The sequence below is a fragment of the Triplophysa dalaica genome, chromosome 17 (genome assembly GCF_015846415.1).
Source record: "Triplophysa dalaica isolate WHDGS20190420 chromosome 17, ASM1584641v1, whole genome shotgun sequence".
Classification (NCBI taxonomy): domain Eukaryota; kingdom Metazoa; phylum Chordata; class Actinopteri; order Cypriniformes; family Nemacheilidae; genus Triplophysa; species Triplophysa dalaica.
Window position 1 is genome coordinate 10,546,238 of NC_079558.1, and position 22,595 is coordinate 10,568,832.

General features: G+C 38.0%; 2 protein-coding genes across 3 annotated transcripts in view; both read left to right on the plus strand.

Moving 5' to 3' along the window:
• The window catches only part of LOC130439344 (interferon-induced protein with tetratricopeptide repeats 5-like), a 40,904-nt gene extending 29,254 nt beyond the window's left edge, over positions 1 to 11,650 (plus strand). Inside the window, exons 2-3 of one of the 2 annotated variants that reach the window (XM_056771931.1) lie at positions 7,194 to 7,312; positions 9,281 to 11,650. In XM_056771931.1, coding sequence (XP_056627909.1) covers positions 9,282 to 10,694 — 1,413 coding nt within the window. In that variant the 5' untranslated portion in view covers positions 7,194 to 7,312; position 9,281 and the 3' untranslated portion in view covers positions 10,695 to 11,650. The remainder of the gene's footprint in view (positions 1 to 7,193; positions 7,313 to 9,280) is intronic. The other variant, XM_056771932.1, reaches the window with a different exon arrangement.
• A 7,133-nt stretch (positions 11,651 to 18,783) lies between these two features.
• On the plus strand, positions 18,784 to 22,394 carry LOC130439423 (interferon-induced protein with tetratricopeptide repeats 5-like). Its single transcript, XM_056772044.1, has 2 exons — positions 18,784 to 18,788; positions 20,975 to 22,394. Exons 1-2 carry the CDS (start codon positions 18,784 to 18,786, stop codon positions 22,392 to 22,394), a joined length of 1,425 nt encoding a protein of 474 aa, XP_056628022.1.
• The last annotated feature ends 201 nt before the right edge of the window (positions 22,395 to 22,595 follow it).

Here is a 22,595-nt window from a genome sequence, read left to right on the forward strand (position 1 = left end):
TTGTGCCGAATTGTAGTCTAGAGCAAAAGCTTCCTTTACCTCTCCTGAATCTGAAACCACAGCATAGCCACAGAGGTAGACACCGTCCGAGGGCTTTGAACAAGACCCATCAACATAAATATGTTCTCCCCCCTCTAGGGGCGTATCCAACAGATCGACCCTAGAAGAATAAGAGGTGGTCAGTTCAAAGATGCAATCATGTTCAACATTAAAATCTGCCATGTCTACCATACCCAGAATGCTCAGCAAAGCAGGATTAATGCTTGCTGTTGGTTTTATGTTAAGATTTTTTGTCGCCAGCAAAGTAGCCTCATAACCAGAGCGTCGTTGCGCTGTCATGTGTTGCGTTTGCATGTTGTGTAAAATTGCGCCTACCTGATGGGATGCATACAACGTTAAAGGGTGTGACAGCACCGTTTTCTCAGCCATCTGCACAATCAGAGCAGCTGCTGCTAACGCACGAAGACATGCGGGCATACCTGTGACTATGTTATCTAACCTTTTAGACAGATATGCAACTGGTCTATATGTGGAACCATGCTGTTGCAAAAGGACACCCAAGGCCGCCCCTACCGTTTCCCTGACGTGCAAATGGAAAGTCTTGGTGTAGTCTGGCAGGCCCAGTGCAGGTGCGGTTGTGATGGCTGTTTTTAAAGCATTGAAATGTTCGTCTGCTTCCGCAGTCCACTCCAATGGTGTGCTAGGCGGAGCTTTGTGATCGATCAGGCCCCTTAGATGCCTATCGTGAATAGCACAGTCAGGTATCCACTGCCTACAATAGTTAATCAGTCCCAGAAAGCTTTGAAGCTGCTGCACTGTTCGTGGGGACTTAACCTTTCTGATGAGCTGGACCCTGTCTGTGGAAATAGCTCTAAGGCCCTGCATCAGCACATGTCCCAAATAGATCACTTTTGGTTTGACCCATTGCAGTTTGTCTTTTGAAGCTTTGAAACCTGTTTCTGCAAGAACATTGCAAACAATGATAGATGCTTTTTCACAGTCCTCCTCCGTCTCCCCCGACACGAGGATGTCATCTGCAAATTGAAGAACACAAACTGATGATGGTAAATCAGTCATTTTGGCCAGAGTTCTGTGCACTGCTGCAGAGAAAACAGCTGGGGAGTCAGCATATCCCTGTGCAAGGCGTTTCCACGTATACTGCTGTCCCTTAAATGTAAATGCTAACAAAGGCTGAGTGTCTGGGTGTACAGGCACGGAGACAAATGCTGCACACAAATCAATTACTGTGAAATACTTATGTGAGTATGGCACAGAATTCATAACAGTCAAAACATCAGGCACAATTGGTGCGAGTGGTATGATTAACTGATTTACTGCTCTTAAATCTTGAGTCAATCTCCAAGTTTTCCCATCAGCCTTTACTACAGGATTAATTGGTGTGTTGTATGGTGAGTGTGTTGGTTCGAGGACACCCTGCTGGACAAAATTTTCAATCAAAGGAGTAATACCTAGTTCCTTATCTTTAGACAAAGGGTATTGTTTAATGTAGACAGGCTTGTTAGTTTTCATTTTAGCCTCTAAGGTTCCATGTCAATGAAACCAGTGTCATCCTTGAACTGAGACCATAACAAGGGGTTAATCATGGAGTCTACCCGTGTAGGCATGCTATCACCGGAGACAGGTGTTTGTATACTGCTAGGCTGTCCACCTGTCGGCAAAGGATCGACGGATGCCTGTAGACTAGACAGAAAAGAAAAAACAACCTAATTTATGCATCATATCGCGACCCAAAAGGTTTAATGGAGCACCTGGAATAATCGTGAATTTGTGAAAAAATGTTTTAATGCCCTGTGCTTTAACCTCAATTGGAGGTGTCATAGCACAAGCAATGTCAGTTCCTGAAATTCCCACAGAGTGAATAATTTGATTAGTTAAAGGACCCTCATAACTATTTGATGTCATTGATGATGCATCCGCACCTGTATCAAGCAGAAATGTTTGAGGCTGCCCATTTACTAAAAGAGTAAAATAAGGCAGGTCTTCATCGTCATTAGCGAATGTGAGAGTCATCATACATAGATCAGAACTGACGTCACTCTGTGGGCAACTCTAGGCTTGGTTGGCTTGCCACTGTGTTGGATAAGAACGAGAGTCATTTTTGTTCTCACTTCTGCTCTGTGGCCCGCGCTGTGGTGCGCGCTGGGGGCTGTGTGTGTCACCAGAGTTTAGCTGAGGTGACGCAATGCTGTGCAGCTGTCTGCACTCTCTTCTGAAATGACCTCTTCTTCCGCAATGGAAGCAAATAATATTTGACTTCCTCCTTTGAGGGCACAATGACTGCGGCTGAGGATTGTCAAAATTTTGGTTATCATTGCTCCGTTTTTCCTTAAATCCTGTAAACATTGCTCCTTCCTGTTTACCTGTAAACCCATCTGCAAACCCGCCCGAAGCATCGAGTTCACGTATGCGTTTGCCAAGATTATCCAAAGACATTTCATGTAAATTAGAAGTTGTGATCCTAATTAATTGCGCTTGCTTGCTGTTCATATTATTTAGCAAAGTGTTAATGAACAGAGGTTTTATCTCATTGTTCATTGGCAATTTAGAGTCTTCTGTCCACGCTTTCTTAAAACGTACAAAAAATTGAGCTGCTGGCTCTTTCGCAGCCTGTTTAGTGCTGGCAGCAAAGGAGAGATCCTGTTGGCTGCCTAAGCGCTCATCCAGAAACGCTCTTAGTTCTTTAAAGAACACTTCCACAATTGAATATGTTTCCCAATATAACACATGTGGATTTGCACCCGTTCCGTTTTCTGTGATTTTATCATTCTCAATTTTTAATGAGGGACATTTTTCCATCAACAGTGTTTCCGTCACGTCTTTCTCTAACGTTCTTAACAGCACCGCACGAAAATCAGCGCCTGTAAAGTGTGAATATTTTGTGTGCGTTTGCAAAATCGACACATACTTTCCTGCTTCTTGCGGAGAAGGCAGGCTTTTACATATGGCCTCCACGTCAGACATTCGTATGGGCCTAACATTTAGCGTGTTTCGTGCTCTTACCCAAACCATTGATTTTTGCGGTCTTTCCGTTGTGTCAGATTTCACCTGTTAATAGGCGGTTGAAAAGCGACCGTTTGTTCCTTGCCTGCAGAATTAAATTGTGCAAATTTTGGTTTTGGTATTTGGATCGGTGCAGAGGGGGAGACTTGGCTTTGGCAAGGGATGTTATAGGCCGGCGGCTTTTCTGACGGCCGCCGATTCTGGTTTTTAACATATGCAACAATTTGTGTTTTTTCGGGACCCTGGTCCCAGACCTTTTTCATGTCGTTCCATACGGCGTAGGCCCTATTCATGTATGGATAATCCCACAATGGGTCTCCCCACCCTTCTTTTAGCATAGACCGTGACAAAGCCACAAATTCATCAGAAAAAGAACTGTCCCTCGGATAATGAACCTCCATTTGTACTTTTATACCCTCTGACCATCCTGCTAGATTGCTAACATATGGGTCTGTATAAAATCCTTGATTATTTCTATACATAAATGCGACTGGCGTTTCGTCTGGCAGTGGCCTAGAAACGGAACTACCCATCTTTCACAGACAAAATTTTTGGCAGTGATAAAACAATGCAGAAAAAATAGAAATAGCAGCAGGGACTCTTTGATTCGATCGACTGATAGTGACAATTTCAACAGTATTGCGTATATTGTATTGTGATCTGGGGTGATCTTAAATTCACCTTCTTTTTCCTGATAACAATATTCCAATAAAGCATGCAGTAACAGTGATATCAATAATATTTCCCAATTTAATACAACCCTTGAATAAATGAATCTTTTCTAGAATAAACATCAAACAGATTTTTCTGAGCACCAAAGCTTTTTCTTTCTGAGCAGCAACGCTTACAACACGATCCAAATTTCAGTCTGATCAGGACTGCTTTAACCGTTCATATTCGTGTGTTAATAATTAGCAATTAATTACTGTTGCCAGCCGCGCTGTTACAACAATGGGACGTCTCTTTCAGTCGATTGAATCTTCAGAGTTTCGGGATCCCGGAGAACAAGAATTGACACAGACACACAAAATGCAGTTCAATCAATGTCCTACTTTTTATTGCCATAAGGGGTAATATTTATATGTCAATAACAGGAAGTATCATTCGGTCATGGAAAATCACCAGATCTCGGATTCACATTATTTGCTAAGACAGCATATATTTTAGTTCCCTGTTCTCTATCATCCAGAACATTTAGGGACATGGTGACCGGATTCCTGTCATCCAGTCCGGCCCAGACATGTCTCTTGGGTAATGTTGATCATGAGACAGAACAGATGTATTAAAACAAAGCATATAGTCATCTCAGGTTACGTGTGGGACAAGGCCGAAATCCACTTTCTCACAGCGTGCTTACGTATTACAACAATGCCCTGGGAAAACTGTGAATGGCGCTAATGTGTAACCTAATGGCACGTCTCGAAAAAATTCACAGAAGGCTCCAACTACGCAAACTTTTATCCAATCAAAGCGGTGGGCGTTAACTTCCAAGTGTCTTCACTGCGTAACGCCCATTAAAACCGAGCGTTTGTAGAGTTGGCCTCAGAACCCGTGTAGAAAATAGCCTATAACTTATTGATTTTGCATCTACCAACTAAGAAATCAAGAAAAACAACAATCCAGTCACTTTATTAATTGGGAGTGACCAATCTCTGCAAGCCTGAGAGAAAACAAGCGGTTTAGATTTCACTCACTTTCATACGTAGGCAGCAGTTCTTGTAATAATATTTCCGTCCATGTTTCCACATGAGTGAAGTTCCAACACCATGGCAAAAGTAGCAAAGCTTACGAACTGCTGTGTTGTTGGGTGCACAGAACAATGTTCCAAGCCTTACGGGAGACAAGAGAGCGATGGATTTATTTAATTTTCAATGGAAATCATCCACACGGAACAAGGCAAAGCTGCAAATAAAGTAGGTATGATGACAAAATTTTCAAACACCCCTAATCTCAAAATGGATCACATGAATAGACAGATCTGAAATTTCCCTTTCCGACGACACCTGAATTGTGAAAATCAGTTGAGGATTGCGAAAGTTATGATATTTATAGTACCGAGGAATATAGTAAAATAATTAACATTAACTCCAATAGAAGTCGTGTGACCGAAAATGCTTATTATTCACACATTTTTGCTTGTAACTTCCTTATTTTATCAGATAGTTGCATGAAATTTGAATAGAAGGTAGGATTTTGTTAGTTCTTTCAAATGAAATCATGAAAATATACTGTTTTAGCTGGAATGGGCATCAGACCCATGGTACCTCACTCAAAACAAATAAAATTAATAAGCGTTCATTCATATTCATAAACATTTATTTTGAGAATACAAGAGAAAAAACAATACACATCAAAATTAATTGCTAATTCATATTCATACAACACATATGATGTGCATATTAAACTACATAGCATGACTAATTGAGAGAAATTTCAAGAAAAACACAGTCAGAATGAGTTGAATACAGACGATGTTTTTTTTAGAACGGCGCCTGCATTACATTCGCTAATCTACCCGCCACAAATGTGACTTCACAATTTCCGCGATTTAGTTAAATACTTTCTCCTCGATGGATTTCGATGGAATTTCGTAAGTAACAAGATAAGACCTATGTATTTAGGTCCAACTACCTTTCATTAGTGTCCAAAGCTTAGATGAAGCCCACCGACCGGTTGAACGCAACGCAAATTTTCTGAAAGCCGCGGTGACCTGAAATCACATTAGGGCTGAAATCCCCAAGTGTCCAACGCTTCAGGGGCTTGCACTCGATGTAGTTATCGTCGTATTCTGGAAAAACATACTCCCACCAGGCGGCCAGGAGAAGATATTGAATGACTCACACATTTTAGTACCGCGCGGGTTGGAACACATTTTTGAGTCAGAATGTTCGCCGCGAGTGGTTACGATGTCATCATACCTAAATAAAGACATTATAAATACCGGTATTTTTTAAGTAAGACCCCAGGGACCTGCGGCAACTTAACACTTGATAAAATGTCGCTGTGACACGTTTGTCCGTTCACTATTAGAATGCGATGTCTGTGGCTTGTAAACATGCGACGGGATTGTCCTGTGTAACATTAATTTGACTTGGAGAAATAGCGATGCGTTTGTCTCGAGTATCTTCACTTCAGAAAACTGTGTGTATGGTTTGGAAACATGCAACGTGGTTCCCTCTCCCTAATGCGGTCGCGACCGGACCAAAAGGGACCAGAGGGGCTTCGGGAATGGCCCCGGGGGAAACCGGTGTGCTTATCGGAAACAATGTGTTTGGTGTTCAAAAAAGAGACCTTGTTTCTGGTTCGCTTTATGTGACCATACTTAATTGTTTTGTCGCTGGAAGCACAGGTTTGAAACGGGGGCGGAGGCTAGCAGCTCTCTTGCATTTAAAGAGACACACACCAAAACAGTGCGTTTCTCCTCACATGCAAAAGTAGTCATGTAGCGCATGGCATATTAAAAGATCTGTAGTGTTTTTTTTCAGCTAAAACTTCACAAACACACTCTGGGGACACCAGAGACTTATTTAATATCTAGTTTAACCATTCGAACAACCTCTCCTTTAAAGACATACTCACCAAAACATTGTGCGCGATTCTCCTCACATGCAAAAATTTGCAATTTGAGCATGGTATAATAAAAGATCTGTGGTGTATTTTGAGCTGAAACTTCACAGACAAATTCTGCGGACCCCTATGATTTATATAACAAGTTATTTATTTAAGTTTATTATAAGTAGAAAAAAACGCCCCTTTAAACCAGCATTGACTAAAAGTGAGCAGTTTTATCATTATCACATGAAGGCTTCAGCGGGACTCTTTCAGTCACTGAAGGGATGAATTCCTCGCTGCCGCATTTCCAACACTGAAGATGATGCGCTAGTTTATTGGAGGCGGGGCCGCAATAAATATTTTGTGTTTTCTTAAGAAATGCACTGATTGTATGAACAAATTGTGAACGTGATATTTAAAGAGTAATCAACAACAAAAGCAGCATGGAGATGTTTAGCAGAAGAACAAGTGCATATAGATCTTAAGAAGTCGTTATACGCATGCAAACAGCGCTGTGAAAAAAAGTATATGGCCCCGACTACACCATTGCATGAAACTTATCTTTATTATCTTGCTAATAATTAACAGCTTTAAGGCTTCCTCTAATTCTCTCTTTCAAGGTTTCAGTTTCCATTCTGATTTTGATCCTCCCATCTCTGGTAGAGAATATAAAAGCCATGCCGGGACCATCTCCTCCATCACACAACTTCTACAATATTTCCTACTGACTCAAGATAAGGTAAGTGTTTTGCTACAAACTATTCGAAATAGTAGTTTATAATTTATAATTATAAAGTAAAAATGTTATGAGCTTGTTCATCTAATATAGGCTAACAATAAGCAGTATACGTTATGTCATTACTGATTAAACTAGTAACTAATAACGACTAAATATTATTACTGTATAAGCTAGAGTCCGAACGATATTGTTTTTTTTGGGGGGGGGGGGCGATGCTGATACCGATATTAGGGAGTAAAAACGGTCCAATATCGATGTGTCTGCCAATATTCTTTATGTGTATATAAACAGTAAAGTAGTCTAACAGTCAAAAGTTGGAAGTGCTGTAGAATACAGTTAGCCTACATGAACAGAATACAGGCAATCTGCCTAAACACATTTTTTTGCAATGGTCAAACACTTATATTGACATGACAGATAATTGAGGCAGGGTATTTAAGAATTTAACTAAACACTTTATGGGGGGGGGGGCGAGGACATTGTTTATTAACTTCACAGTACGTTAAGTATTTCCCAAAGGGAGAGGGAGAACATAAAGTTACCCGTTTGCACCTGGAACTTTAATCCGTCTCTTTTATACACTTTCGACGATTTCTGTTCTTCTTTCTTCAAGGGGAGGGTTAAATAGAATGTTAATGTATGTAGTACATCGGATCTTTCGATAGAATGGACAAAATAAGTGCACACAATGTCCATATGAACACGTACCGGAGAAAGCAGGAAAACCGCAGGTAACAATACATTTACCTGGGTCGCCAGTAGCAAACAATATAGCGTCCTCTGCTGGATAAACTAAGTAATTACACCATTTGCAAGCATACAAAGCCCTCCACTAATATTGGCACTCTTAGTAAATATGAGCAAAAACGCTGTAAAAATAAATCTGCTTTGTTTCTGTGCATTGTACTCATTTCATCAAAGTAAAATCTCATTATGAATGAAATGTTTTTCTCTAATTCACCCTGGTCACAATATTTGGCACCCTTGTATTCAAAACTTTCCTCAACTTCCATTTGCATGAAAAAGTCATCCGAGTCCATTCCTTCATACAGAATCTCTTGAGATCCTTCAAATGTTGGTGTAAATCATCTGTGCTCTTTTGAAGAGTCTTTGGCCCCTCAAATTCTTTCCCTCATTGAAAATAAAGACACATGGTTTTCAACATCTCCAGTCCATTAAAACTTCTTGATCATTGACCTGATGTTGGAAATTAGTTTTATTTTTTGTTTTAACAATTTTTTTAAAGCCATTTTGTATTTTGCATAGCTCAACAGAACTATATTGTACATCAGAACTATATATTTGGTTTTATCCATTGTGATAAATGATTAAGGGCTTTTGTTACAAATTTTTATGGGAATAAACTTGGGAGATATTTTACTCAATAAATGTGACCAGGGTGGATTAGATTTTTTTTTAATAACGTTATATTCTCCCCACTTCAGATTGTTATTTTTTTAAATAAAAGATCAACAAGAAAAACAATGCAGATGTATTGTTACAGCCTTCTTTGCTCATATTTACCAAGGTTGCCAATATTAGTTGAGGGCACTGTACATTGTTTTGTACATTGTTTTATATCAGCAGTATGTCTGCGGCATAAATGCAGAAATATCTGCGACAGGCTCAAATCGGTCAATAAATTTGGCAAACCGATAAATCTGTAATATATACATAAACATTACATATACATTAATAGGTACAGGTATTACAATAATACTATTTTTTGTGCAATGATCAAATAATGTGATCAAAAACTTATATTGACATGACAGATAATTGAGGCAGGGTATTTAAGAATTTAACTAAACACTTTATTGTCCAAAATGAGTCTTTTTGATTAAATTATAAAAAAATATGACAAATTTGGTGGAAATCATAGTAATAATGTAGCAAATTAATATGATAAACTCATTGTGAGAGTAAAAGACTAGAAAATAATAAAAATGTGCTGCTTTATTTTACCAGTATGGTTCATGAAAGAGATCAGAGAACAAAACTTGACCAGCTGGAATGTGACTTCACCTGGGCTCTGAGAAAAGATGACATTGATTTTAATAGGCTGAATGAAAAGCTCAAGTTGCATGTTGAGAAAAAAGAAGATCTCACACACACTTACAATGCTTTAGCATATGTAAAGTTCCTTCAGGGGTTTCTAGAAGAGGCACTTAGCAATCTCATGACATCATTGAAGCTTTACAAAGAGTGCCATGTAGAAGAATTCCACAAATCTCTCATTGTCACCCATGGAAACCTTGCCTGGATAAACTACCACATGAAGAACTATACAGAGTGTGAAAGTTACCTGCAGAAAGTCCTGAAGATAAATGAAAACATGTCATCTGAGTCTTCGTCTGTTCCAGAGGTGCTTGGTGAGAAGGGATGGACCTTTCGTAGATTTTCTTACAAGTATCATGAAAAATCCAAAGAATGTTTCAAGAAGGCTTTAGATCTGGAACCAGAAGTTGGTAAGTGGAACGCTGGTTATGCCATCGCTCTGTATCGAACAGAATATGGAGAATTCACTATTGAGAATTCACCAGTAATCAAGCAACTGAGACGAGCCATTGAAACAAATCCTGATGATGATATTTTTAAGATCTGTTTAGCTTTGCAACTTGGTATATACAAGAGCTATGAAGAGGCTGAACGATGGGTGGAAAAGGCTTTAGAAAGTTCTCCAGATCACCCAGATGTCTTGACATATGCTGGAAAATTCTTTGGTAAGAAAGGAAATGTGGACCGAGATATTGCTCTAATGAGACACGCACTAGAACTGTCCCCTTATTCAGCTCTTACACATCATCAGTTAGCTCTCTGCTATAAAAAGAAGAAAATCCAACTGCTGCAGAAGGGAAATCATCATGTCAGAGGACCTGAGGTTCAACAGATTCGTGATAAGATCATCTACCATTTAGAAATGGCTACCACCCATGCAACCGGCTTTTTCAAAGCTATGAGTGATCTAGCACTGCATTACGGAGAACAACATGATGTTTCACGAGCCGAAGAGATGTTTCATATGACGTTTGAGACAGCCAAAGAGAAAAATGATAATCTGCATGTTGTTCATTTTGATTACGCTGAATTCCAGTTCCACTGCAAAAGAGATGAAGTTTTAGCTATCAAACACTACATGGAATGCCTGAAGATGAACCCAGGTTCATATGAAGGGAAGAGAAGTGAAAACAACTTAAAAAGGATTGCAGAGGAACGTATAAATAAAAACACACAGGTCGGAAAGGCTTATGGGATACTAGGGTTCATTCACAAAGAGAAAGGAGAGAAGAGCCAAGCCATTGAGTGCTATGAGAAAGCTTTGAGTTATGGAGAAAATTATGAGTATCTTACCAATCTTTGTACTCTCAGGCTGTCCATATAAAGTTATGACATTCTATATGTTTACATAATCAATGCATAGTAACATATCATCATTTAAAGCACTGTATTTATGAAAAAATGTGAACAGACATCATTAGTATTTACTACAGAAATACATTTTCATTGTTAAGTCTCAGTTCTATCATGTCTTCAAGTTTTCTTCTGTTTGTCAAAAGTTAAAATGTGCCTTTCAAAGTATTTAAACATCATAAATTGCATTTAAAAGGCACTTAGAAAAAAAAACCCTGGTACACAAAATATATACTGTCTATCAATTTATTGTAATCAAAATATTCATCACTTATGATTGACAAATAGATCAATGGATAAAAAAATACTGTATGGGAAGTCTGGAGATGATAATTGTGTTGATTTCAGTTTAGTCCACTAAAGGGCAGTTTGGAAAGCACAGACGGTTTTACAGGACAAAACTGATTGATGCAATGAGCTGTCCAGATAAGTCAAGATAAGTCGAGCCATGTACGTTAACAGGACATTACTGCACTCTGAATTTCACCACCAACAACTGACATTTCTTGGACATTATTGACTACAATAGCAGGAACAATTATTATATACGTTTTGTTCTGTTGAACGCAAAATTAGATATTTTTAAGAATTTGGGAATACAAACAGTTCTGGGGCTTTGACTACCATGTTATTTTTCGATGATGTAACAGAAATGTTTCTATTATTAGTACTGTTTACTGTATTGTCATAAACAATATTTTACACACCTGCTCTAGCTTTTAAGATAGCGAAACAATATATTTTTATTTTTTTACTTGGGCATGTAATCAGTGTTGGACAGTGGCTTTATAGGCAGAATGTAATAATATTCTGATTTTTTTTTTTTTATTATGTAAACATGTTAATAAATATTATGTATATTAATTTCGGATAAGCGGTAGAAAATGGAATGGAATGGAAAGTATATTAATAAAATAATTACTCTTATGGTGTTTATATGTTTGTGAAAACATGTTTAGTATTAAAGTAGTCTTTATTTAATTTGAAAATATTTCACAGCTTTAAGGCTGTCTCTAGTGTGCGCTCTCTTTTTCCCTCTTCAGACAGGGTTTCATTTTCCATTCTGAATTTGATCCTCCCTTCTCGGAGAGAGAATATAAAAGCAGCGCTGGGAACATCTCCTCCATCAAACAGCTTCTAGACTATTTTTAGGGTCAAAATTAATCTGAACATTTTGTACACTTGTTGCTGTATAGATCCTAGGACTGATTATTTTAAGTAATAAAATCTGACGTTATATACCATTTCAGTTTGTCTGAATTTAGTATTTATATGGATGTGTTTAGGTAAAATAATATAATTTTTTTATTCTGTGAACTACTCAAAATTTCTCCAAATTTCAATTATAAAAGATGCTGTGGTCAGGAAGACGTGACGAGAGCCGTGAGGCGGGGCCAGAGGTTGTTAATGACTTTTACGTTTGTATGTATGTTCTTTTGGCCGGCAGTCGACCGTGAGGTGGCTGCCGGCATTTAACTTCAGTTGTTTTGTTGTAGTTTGTTTTATTCGCCGGCAGTTGGCCGTGAGGGGCTTACTTTTTTACCTTTTGATTTCATTTGATTAAAACTTTATTTAAATGTCTGCCGGTTCCCGTCTCCATCCTTCCAGTTGTTTGAACCTTACTACAGATGCAAACTGGAGAAACAGGTCAAAATGACAAAAGTTATGTTTATAAAAGCTACATGTTTTCAGACCTCAAATACTGCAAAGAAAACAAGTTCATATTACTTTTAGGCATTACAACAGTAATATCTGTAAATGTATTTAGGAAAAGCTAAACAAATTTATTTCATGTACTAACCTCAATTTTTTATCACAGTTACATACAGTGAATTTCTCATAATTTATAACATTTTATGTTCCACAACTGTAGGATCTTTGTTTATCTTCAGAATTAAGAAACATTTATCAAACACATGCAAGCATGAACAAACAATCATTAATATGACTAGGTGTGCTGACAGTTGCCGTCACATTACAGTGAGACAAGGACAGAGGACCCAGGTGCAGAGAGCGGTTAAGAGTGACATTTATTAAAAAGTACAAAACCAGAAACCCATGAGGGGGTAACATAACAAAACAGGGGAATAATAATATGACAAGACAGTACTAATACTAACTACACTAAATCAAGACTACAGTTAACATTAGATATGAACTACAAATAACTAAACAAGACAAGACTTGACCATGCACAGAAACTCACGATTCAAAAGACAATGAACAAGCACAGGACAAAAAACACAGGGGCATTATAAAAGGATCAAATCAAGAGGGGAACAGATGCAGGGCATGAGATCATTAACAAGCAATAATGAGGAAACGAGGGGGCGGAGACAAAGACGAGACAAGAGAAAGTGTATAGAAAGCCATAAGGAGAATAATTGACTCTCTCCACATGAAACAAAAGTTTCTGTCATGATTCTGCCACTAGATCAAGAAAAGCAAGACAAGATGAGGCAGAACCATGAGAGGAGTACTACATATGGGAATATTGATTACTGCCTTCTTAAATTAACATCTACTTTTGAATCAGTTAAACTGGAGGCAAGAAAATGGGAGAATTCGTCAAACCATTTTGTACTGTGTTAACTCGTAGCATATGTGGACTTAGAAGCAACAGGGTAAGAAATGAACAGGAAACGTGTGGGGGTAATATGAAGTATAAATATAGCCTTTGTTTAAACAAACTTTGTAACTCACTTGAAGTTCAGTGAGTGAGTCAGATATTAATTCAGAAATCTCTCTGACTGATTCAGTAAGTTAAGAAACATGGCTCAAACCTCAGTTGAATTTTGATTTACATGGATATGTTCTATTTCGGAAAGACAGGAAACAAGGTATTGGAGGTGGGATGGCTACATTTATAAAACAAGGTGTGGGATATAGGAACGTTGAACTGGCTGCGTCTAAATACCCCCACTTGCGGTCTTGGCCAGTTGACAGCAAGTGCACACAGCAGGAAGGAAGAGCGCAAGTGTGTCCAATTTCTTAAAAATGCCAAGTGCAAAACGTTGCGCACCGGTTTGAGCTTGAACATGCCCCTGATTCAACCGGCCCAAGGTGATAAACATTAACATTCTCACGCAATACCCAACATGATCATGTGACATAGGAAACTTTTATTATTTCCAGTCTACTTCAGCCTATACCAATAAAATTATAGGCTGGAAACAAGTTGTATAAATATGCACTTATAAAATACCACTTCTACCACTATTATTAAAATAAAAACATTTATTTATATTTTATTTTTTTACTTTACAAAATATGACGTAATTCGTTGGAAACGGAAACATTAAAATAGCTCATAATGGCTGTATGGCAAATAAGCAACAGCTAACATTAGTTATTTATCTCAAAACCGAAACTTATTCATCTGCGGTTTACTTACGTCTTCGTGACATCAAATGGGAGCAAAGGTCTGCACAAACTAGCCTATTTGTTGTTGCGTTTGTAAAATGGGGCAAGGGTCACTTTTTATGGTTTTATACAGGAAAAAACAGACCTATCTTAATGCTTATACAGTTTGCCCTCAAACAAACCATTGAAAAAACTGATTAAAAGTAATGCTGTCATATTCACCCATTTACAATTTTTAAATGTTCACATATAGATTTATAGTTGTGGTAGTTTTATTGTGTGTGATCATTTGCATATTAATACTTAGATTCATAATAACTGGTAACTGCACTTTACAGAAATCATATATTTACTGTATTCTTTGATATCGGTTATTAAAAATACTCGATAATATCTCACTTCTTCATGTCTCCAGCAATGAAAACGCGGAAGCTAAACTCAGTCAGCAGGAATGCCTTTTCACATGTGGGGTGGAAAAAATTTAACATCTTGCCATAAAAACTCCATGACAGGATGAAATTTTGCCCACAAATGTGGTGACACAACGCCACTTAAAAAAAGGCGGACTGCCACACCTCATATGGTTTGTTTTTGCACTATTAGAGAAAGGATGATGACGAAGCAATTGGTCAGTTCAAGATAGCATACACGATTCCCATATACAGCTATGACAGAAAACAAGCTGGCAAGAAGCTCAAAAAGATTGCAGAGAAGCGTTTCAACACACAGAACAAATTCAAAGAAGCATTTTACAATTTGGCTTTTGTATCTGCTGAAGACAAGCAAGAGGCACAAGCGGATATATATCTCAAGAGAGGCCAACAACACTCAGATACTGATGTGCTTTCAGAAACCTTTGCCAAGGGAATGAGACTAAAACATAACTGAACTGTTACTTGTACATGTATTAAGCAAAAGACTTGCTATTGTTAGTAAGTACTTACTGTATTCATAATAAACCATATTTTATATATGCTGTGGCTGTTGATTTTTGTTGTTTTACAGAACGAAGCATTTTTATTTTGCACATGGCATGTAAATTGTCTTGCACAACCTGGCTTTTTAGGCAGAATGGAATTACATTTTGAAGTAGTGAATGGATGTTATATGTTCATCAAAGAATATAGCATGAAACCAGTGATGTAGTCCTAACAAAAAAAGTGGTTTACTATACAATACAACCCTAACCCTGACCTCAAATGGCCAAAAGACCGGGGTCAGTGTGTTTGTTTTTCTAGCAACATATGACAATTATTTCAGTTTAATATTTATGCATAATTCTTCACTTATGTTATGAATATGAGGTTAAAGAATTGGAGAAAGAATAAGTTGGTGGAAAAAGGTTGGAAAAAAAAGCTCTATGCCAGTATACTGTTGGCCACAATACAATATTTTGTTACAAAGCATTACATATTTTTAACACATCATACATACAAGATGACGTAAAAACATATGCAAGATGTCACGAGCAGGCCAGTGGCAAATCAGCGTCACGCACATTAAAACCTAGCGTTTGCAGAGCTGGCCTCAAACTGGGTAGAAAATAGCCTAATACATATTGATTTTATGTTTTTGGATATAAGCGAATGTCATAAGTAGACCTCATATAACAGTATAAAACAATAAACAAGCACAGTTCATCACATCTTCAAGTGCTATAATCGGGTCTGTAGTGCATTTGCCAACTCAGAGAATGGGAAAAATGACAATCCTGTAACTTTGTTTATGTCAGCCTATCTCTGCAAGCCTGATAGAAATCGTCCAATTCAGATTTCACTCACTTTCTCACGTAGGCAGCAGTTCTTGTTATAAGATTTCTGCCCCTTTTTTGAACGTGTCCACCCATGCCGCCATTTTTGTTTTCCGTGTGTGAAGTTCTTACACCATGGCAAAAGTAAGCAAAACTGTTTTTGTTAACTGTTCTACTGATTGCTGCACAGACCAACACAGAACACTGTTCCCGCAGCCTCACAGACAAGAGAGCAATGGATTTATTTTGCTTTCAGTGGAAATCCTCCTCTGTACGAGTCAAAGATGCAAATTAATACATTGTAAGTACCATTGTTTTTTAATTTAGACCGCAGGGACCTATGGCAACTTAAAAGTAAATGTCCTGTGTAACATTACTTTCACTTTAGTGAAAATGAGATGCGTTTGTCTTGAGTACCTTACATTTACATTTACATTTAGTCATTTAGCAGATGCTTTTATCCAAAGCGACTTACAAGTGAGGTGAACAATGGAAGCAATTGGGTCAAACATTAGGACAACAAAAAGCATAAGAGCAAAAAAAACATGTCTCACAAAGCCTACTACATTGTACAGAGCCAAGTTTAGTTTATCTAAGCTTAAATAACCATGCTTTTATTATTATTAGATATTGTAGAAAAGATACAGAAGTCAGAAAAGACCAGTCAGGTGCAGACGGAAGAGATGTGTTTTCAGGCAATTTTTAAAGATGTCGACAGAATCTGCTGATGGTAGCAGCAGAGAGATCATTCCACAAATGTGGAACCGATTCATAGAAGGTTAGTGAGAGCGATTTTTGTACCTTTTTTGGATGGCACCACAAGACAACGTTTGTTTGCAGAGCGTAAGGATCTGGCGGGTAGATAAGTCTGCATAAGTGAATGAAGATAAGGGGGTGCCAAACCAGTGGTGATCTTTTAGGCCAGGAGCAGAGTCTTGAATTTGATGCGAGCGACTATAGGGATCCAATGTAGCTTAATGAATAGAGGAGTGATGTGTGCTATCTTCGGTTCATTAAAGATAACTCTTGCTGCTGCATTCTGGATCATCTGTAGAGGTTTGGTCGTGCAAGCAGGAAGTCAAGCTAGTAGCGCATTGCAATAGTCCAGTCTGGACAGAACACGAGCCAGGACTAAGACCTGCGTAGCATGCTCGGATATGAAAAGTCTACTTTTCCTGATATTGTAGAGGATGAATCTACAGGACCGCGTTGTGCTGGCAACCTTATCTGTGAAGTTTAGCTGATCATCGATCACCACTCCCAGGTTTCTGGACATTCTGGAAGATGTGATGGTTGTTGAGCCAAGTTGAATGGAAAAGTTCTGACGGAGTTTAAGGTCGGACGGGATTACAAGGAGTTCTGTTTTTGCAAGGTTCAGCTGCAGGTGATGGTCCTTCATTCAGAGAGAAATGTCACTCAGGCATGCTGAAATGCGTGCAGAAACAGTCAGATCGCCAGGCTGAAATGACAGATGGAGTTGTTTATCATCCGTATAGCAGTGGTAGGAAAAGCCATGTATCCCAATGACAGAGCCAAGGGAGATAGACATGGCTGTGTTTATGTTTAGGCATGCCATATGCTTTCTCGTGTCTCTTCTACAGCCCCACCCCTCTCAATTCCTCAATAGCTTCCCTTCAGTGTGTCATTACCCACACGTGCCAATTGTTAACTATCCTTTGTTCGTCTCCCAATTTAATGCCCTTGTATTCCATATCCTGTGGTCGTTTGTTCTTGTTCTTTCTGTACCCGCCTGTTTGAAGGCTTGTTTGGATACCTTTAGAGTGCTGTGTTTCAGTGCTCGCATCCGTGTTCTTGAAGACGTTGCGTCGTGTTTCCTGTTAGTGAGTTATCCCAGTTCTAGTCGAGTCTCAGTTTGTCTGCTTTCCTGTTTGCCTGCTCTTTTTCCCCCCTTGTATTATTGTTTTACCCCCTCGTTGGTAGTTGTTTTATGTTTTAGTTCAAATAATTTGTTAACCTTCACTGCCTGCATTTGGGTTCTCTCACTTCGCGTTCCGGGACAGACCCTTCTTTCTAGGGTAGGTTACTTTCACTTGTAGAAAGCAGTGTGTATGGTTTGTAAATACGCAATCATGTGTGTTTTCGGTATAGAAAACGTGACACCTTTGTGTCACAATGTGTTTGGCGTTTAAAGACGAGACCATGTTTCTTATTCACTTTATGTGACCCTTCTTTCTCTTTTTGTGTTTGTAAGCACAGGCTCACAGCCCTGGCTGCTTTTTATGCTGAAAAGGGGGCGGAGACTAGCAGCTCTTTAACACACTCCTCACATGCAAAAATGGGCAATTAGAGCATGGTATAATAAAGGATCTATTGTTTATATTGAGCTGAACCTTCACAGATACGTTGTGTGGTCCCCTATGATTAATATTACATTTGTGTAAAAGTAGAAAAAAAACTCCCCCTTAAACCAGCTTTAACCAAAAGTGAGCAGTTTAATCAATATCACATGACGGCTACAGCGGGACTCTTTCAATTTAAATTCCTCGCTTGCGCTTTGCCTACACTGAAGATGATGCGCTTGGTTATTGGAGGCGAGGCCGCAATAAATATTTTGTGTTTCCTTAAGAACTGCACTACTTGTATGAAAGTATTGTAAACGTGACAGTTAAAGAGTAAGCAACCACAAAAAGCAACTTGGATACGTTAAGCAGGAGAGCAAGTGGATATAAATCTTTAGAAGTCGTTATACGCATGCACACAGCGCTGTGGAAAAAGTATATGGCCCCGAATACACCACTGCATGAAACTTATCTCTATTACCTTGCTAATAATTCACAGCTTTAAGGCTTCCTCTAATTCTCTCTTTCAAGGTTTCAGATACTATTCTGATTTTGATCCTCCCATCTCTGGTAGAGAATATAAAAGCCATGCCGGGACCATTTCCTCCATCAAACAGCTTCTACAATATTTCCTAAACTGACTCAAGATGAGGTAAGTGTTTTGCTACAAACTCTTCAATTAAATTGTATATAATTATAATTATAAAGTAAAAATGTACATTATGAGCTTGGTCATTTTATATAGGCTAACAATAAACAGTATACTTTATATTATTACTGATCATACTAGTAACTAATAACTAGTAAATATTATTACTGTATAAACTAGAGCCGGATTAGGGAGTAAAAACAGTCCAATATCGATATGTCAGCCAATATTCTTTGTGTATATTATAGGACAGTAAAGCAGCCTAACAGTCAAAAGTTTGGACTGCTGTAAAATAAAGTCAGCCTACATAAACAGAATACAGGCAATCTGCATAAATATTTTTTTTTTGCAATGATCAAATTATGTGATCAAACACTTATTTTGATATTACAGATTGTTAAGGCAGAGTATTTAACAATTTATCTATACACTTCATGGTCGAAATTGGTCTTTTTTATAATTATAAAAAAATTGACAAATTTGGTGGAAATCATAGGGCCCTAATAATGTAGCAAATTAGTATATAGGATAGGCTCATCATGAGGGTAAAAGATGGAAATTTGTTTATTTACATTATATAGCATTCCGTTTTACCAACTACGGGACAACTTCGCTTTGATTCACTGTTCAACAGACACAAGCCACCAGCGCACTGCCATCTACTCAGTAGGCTTTCTGTCTATACTTACAATGAAAGGACCGAAGTGATAAGCATGAGTGACATATGGTAGTTTTAAGGGACGGGATTAACGTTATATTTGATTTAAGCCCTACATTGAAAGGGAAACTAACAGGATGGGCCGGGGTCATTGTTTATTAACTTTACAGTACGTTAAGTATTTCACAAAGGGAGAGGGAGAACATAAAGCTACACATTTGACCTGTTCTTTTCTTATTTCTTCAAGGGGAGGGTTTATGGGCATGTAAATGTATGGATTTTTTTTATCTTTCGATAGAATGGACAAAATAAGCGCACACAATGTCCATATAATCACTAACGGAGAAAGTAGGAAAACAGCAGGTTACATTACATTTACCTGGGTCCCCAGTAGCAAACAATGAGTGAAGTGACTTATTAGTCAGATATGGTGACCCATACCCGAAAAGTGACTCCTGCTTTTAACCCATCCAGAGAGTAGTGAGCACACGCACAACAAGTCTTGAACGCACGTACACCCGGAGCAGTGGGCAGCTATCACTGCAGCGCGCGTGGAGGAAGTAGGGGAACGCACCTAAATCGTTACAAGCAGGCCCTGAGAATGGAGAATGGAGCGTCCTCTACTGGATAAACTAAGTTATTACAACATTTACAAGCATTTTATCATCACAAGCAAACAAAATGCCCTCCACTAATATTGGTACTCTTAGTAAATATGAGGAAAAATGGCTGTAAAAATAAATCTGCATTGTTTCTGTACATTGTATTCATTTCATTAAAGTTTGGGGAAATGAATGAATAAAATGTTTTTCTCTTTTACACCCTGGTCACAATTATTGGCACCCATGTATTCAACACTTTCTGCAACCTCCATTTGCAAATGTTGGTGGAAATCATCCGTGCTCTTTGAAGAGTCTTTGGCCCCTCAAATACTTCCCCTCACTGTGCATTGAGAAAATATAGACAGATATCCTTGTTTCAAGTAGATTTTCAACATCTCCAGTCCATTAAAACTTCTTGATCATTTCCCTGATGTTGGAAATTAGATTCATTTTTTGTTTTAACTATCTCTTTAAAGCCATTTTTTCTTTGTGTAGCTCAATAGAACCATATTGCACATCAGAACTATATATTTGGTTTTATCCATTGTGATAAATGATTAAGGGGGTTTGGCCTATTGTCACAAATTTTTATGGGAATAAACTTGGGAATTATTTTACTCAAAAGAGTTTCTGGGGTTGCTAATAATTGTGTTCAGGGTGTATTAGAGATTGTTGTATTATGTTATTTTCTCCCCACTTCAGATTGTTTTATTTAAATGAAATGTTGGAATATTGTATTTTATTCAAATAAAAGATCAAAAAGAGAAACAATGCAGATGTATTGTTACAGCCTTCTTAAACTGATAAATCGGTCGGGCTCTAGTATAAAATAATAAATACATTAACATTGCATATATATTAATAGGGACAGGTATAACAATAATTCTAATTCTTGAAAATAATAAAAATGTGCTGCTTTGTTTTAACAGTATGGATCATGACAGAGTTTTAAGAACAAAACTTGACCAGCTTGAATGTCACTTCACCTGGGCTCTGAGAAAAGATGACATTGATCTTAATAGCTTGAATGAAAAGCTCAAGTTGTATGTTGAGAAAAAAGAAGAACTCACACACACTTACAATGCTTTAGCATATGTAAAGTTCCTTCAGGGGTTTCTAGAAGAGGCACTTAGCAATCTCATGACATCATTGAAGCTTTACAAAGAGTGCCATGATGAGGAATTCCACAAATCTCTCATTGTCACCTATGGAAACCTTGCCTGGATAAACTACCACATGAAGAACTATACAGAGTGTGAAAGTTATCTGCAGAAAGTCCTGAAGATAAATGAAAACATTTCATCTGAGTCTTCGTCTGTTCCAGAGGTGCTTGGTGAGAAGGGATGGACCTTTCGTAGATTTTCCTACAAGTATCATGAAAAATCCAAAGAATGTTTCAAGAAGGCTTTAGATCTGGAACCAGAAGTTGGTAAGTGGAACGCTGGTTATGCCATCGCTCTGTATCGAACAGAATATGGAGAATATGGAGAATCTACTATTGAGAATTCACCAGTAATCAAGCAACTAAGACGAGCCATTGAAACAAATCCTGATGATGATATTTTTAAGATCTACTTAGCTTTGCAACTTGGTATAAACAAGAGCTATGAAGAGGCTGAAAGATGGGTGGAAAGGGCTTTAGAAAGTTCTCCAGATCACCCAGGTGTCTTGACATATGCTGGAAAATTCTTTGGTAAGAAAGGAAATGTGGACCGAAGTGTTGCTCTATTGAGAAAAGCACTAGAGCTGTCCCCTAATTCTGCTCTCACACATCATCAGTTAGCTCTTTGCTATAAAAAGAAGAAAATCCAACTGCTGCAGGAGGGAAATCATGTCAGAGGACCTGAGGTTCAACCGATTCGTGATCAGATCATCTACCATTTAGAAATTGCTACCAAGCATGCAACCGGCTTCATCACTGCTTTGAGTGAACTAGCACTACATTACGGAGAACAACATGATATTTCACGAGCCGAAGAGATGTTTCAGATGACGTTTGAGACAGCCAAAGAGAAAGATGATAAACTGCATGTGGTTCATTTTTATTACGCTGAATTCCAGTTGTACTCCAAAAGAGATGAAGTTTTAGCTATAAAACACTACATGGAATGCCTGAAGATGAACCCAGGTTCATATGAAGGGAAGAAAAGTGTATACAAATTAAAAATGATTGCAGAGAAGCGCATAAATAAAAACACACAGGTCGGAAAGGCTTATGGGATTCTAGGTTTCATTCACAAAGAGAAAGGAGAGAAGACCCAAGCCATTGAGTGCTATGAGAAAGCTTTGAGTTATGGAGAAAATGATGAGTACCTCACCAATCTTAGTGCTCTCAGGCTGTCCATTTAAAGTTTCTAACATTCTATATGTTTATATAATCAATGCATAGTAACATATCATCATTTAAAGCACTGTATTTATGAAAAAATTTGAACAGAAATCATTAATATTTACAACAGAAATACATTTTCATTGTTAAGTCTCAGTTCTATCATGTCTTCAAGTTTTCTTCTGTATGTCAAAAGTTAAAAATGTACCTTTCAAAGTATT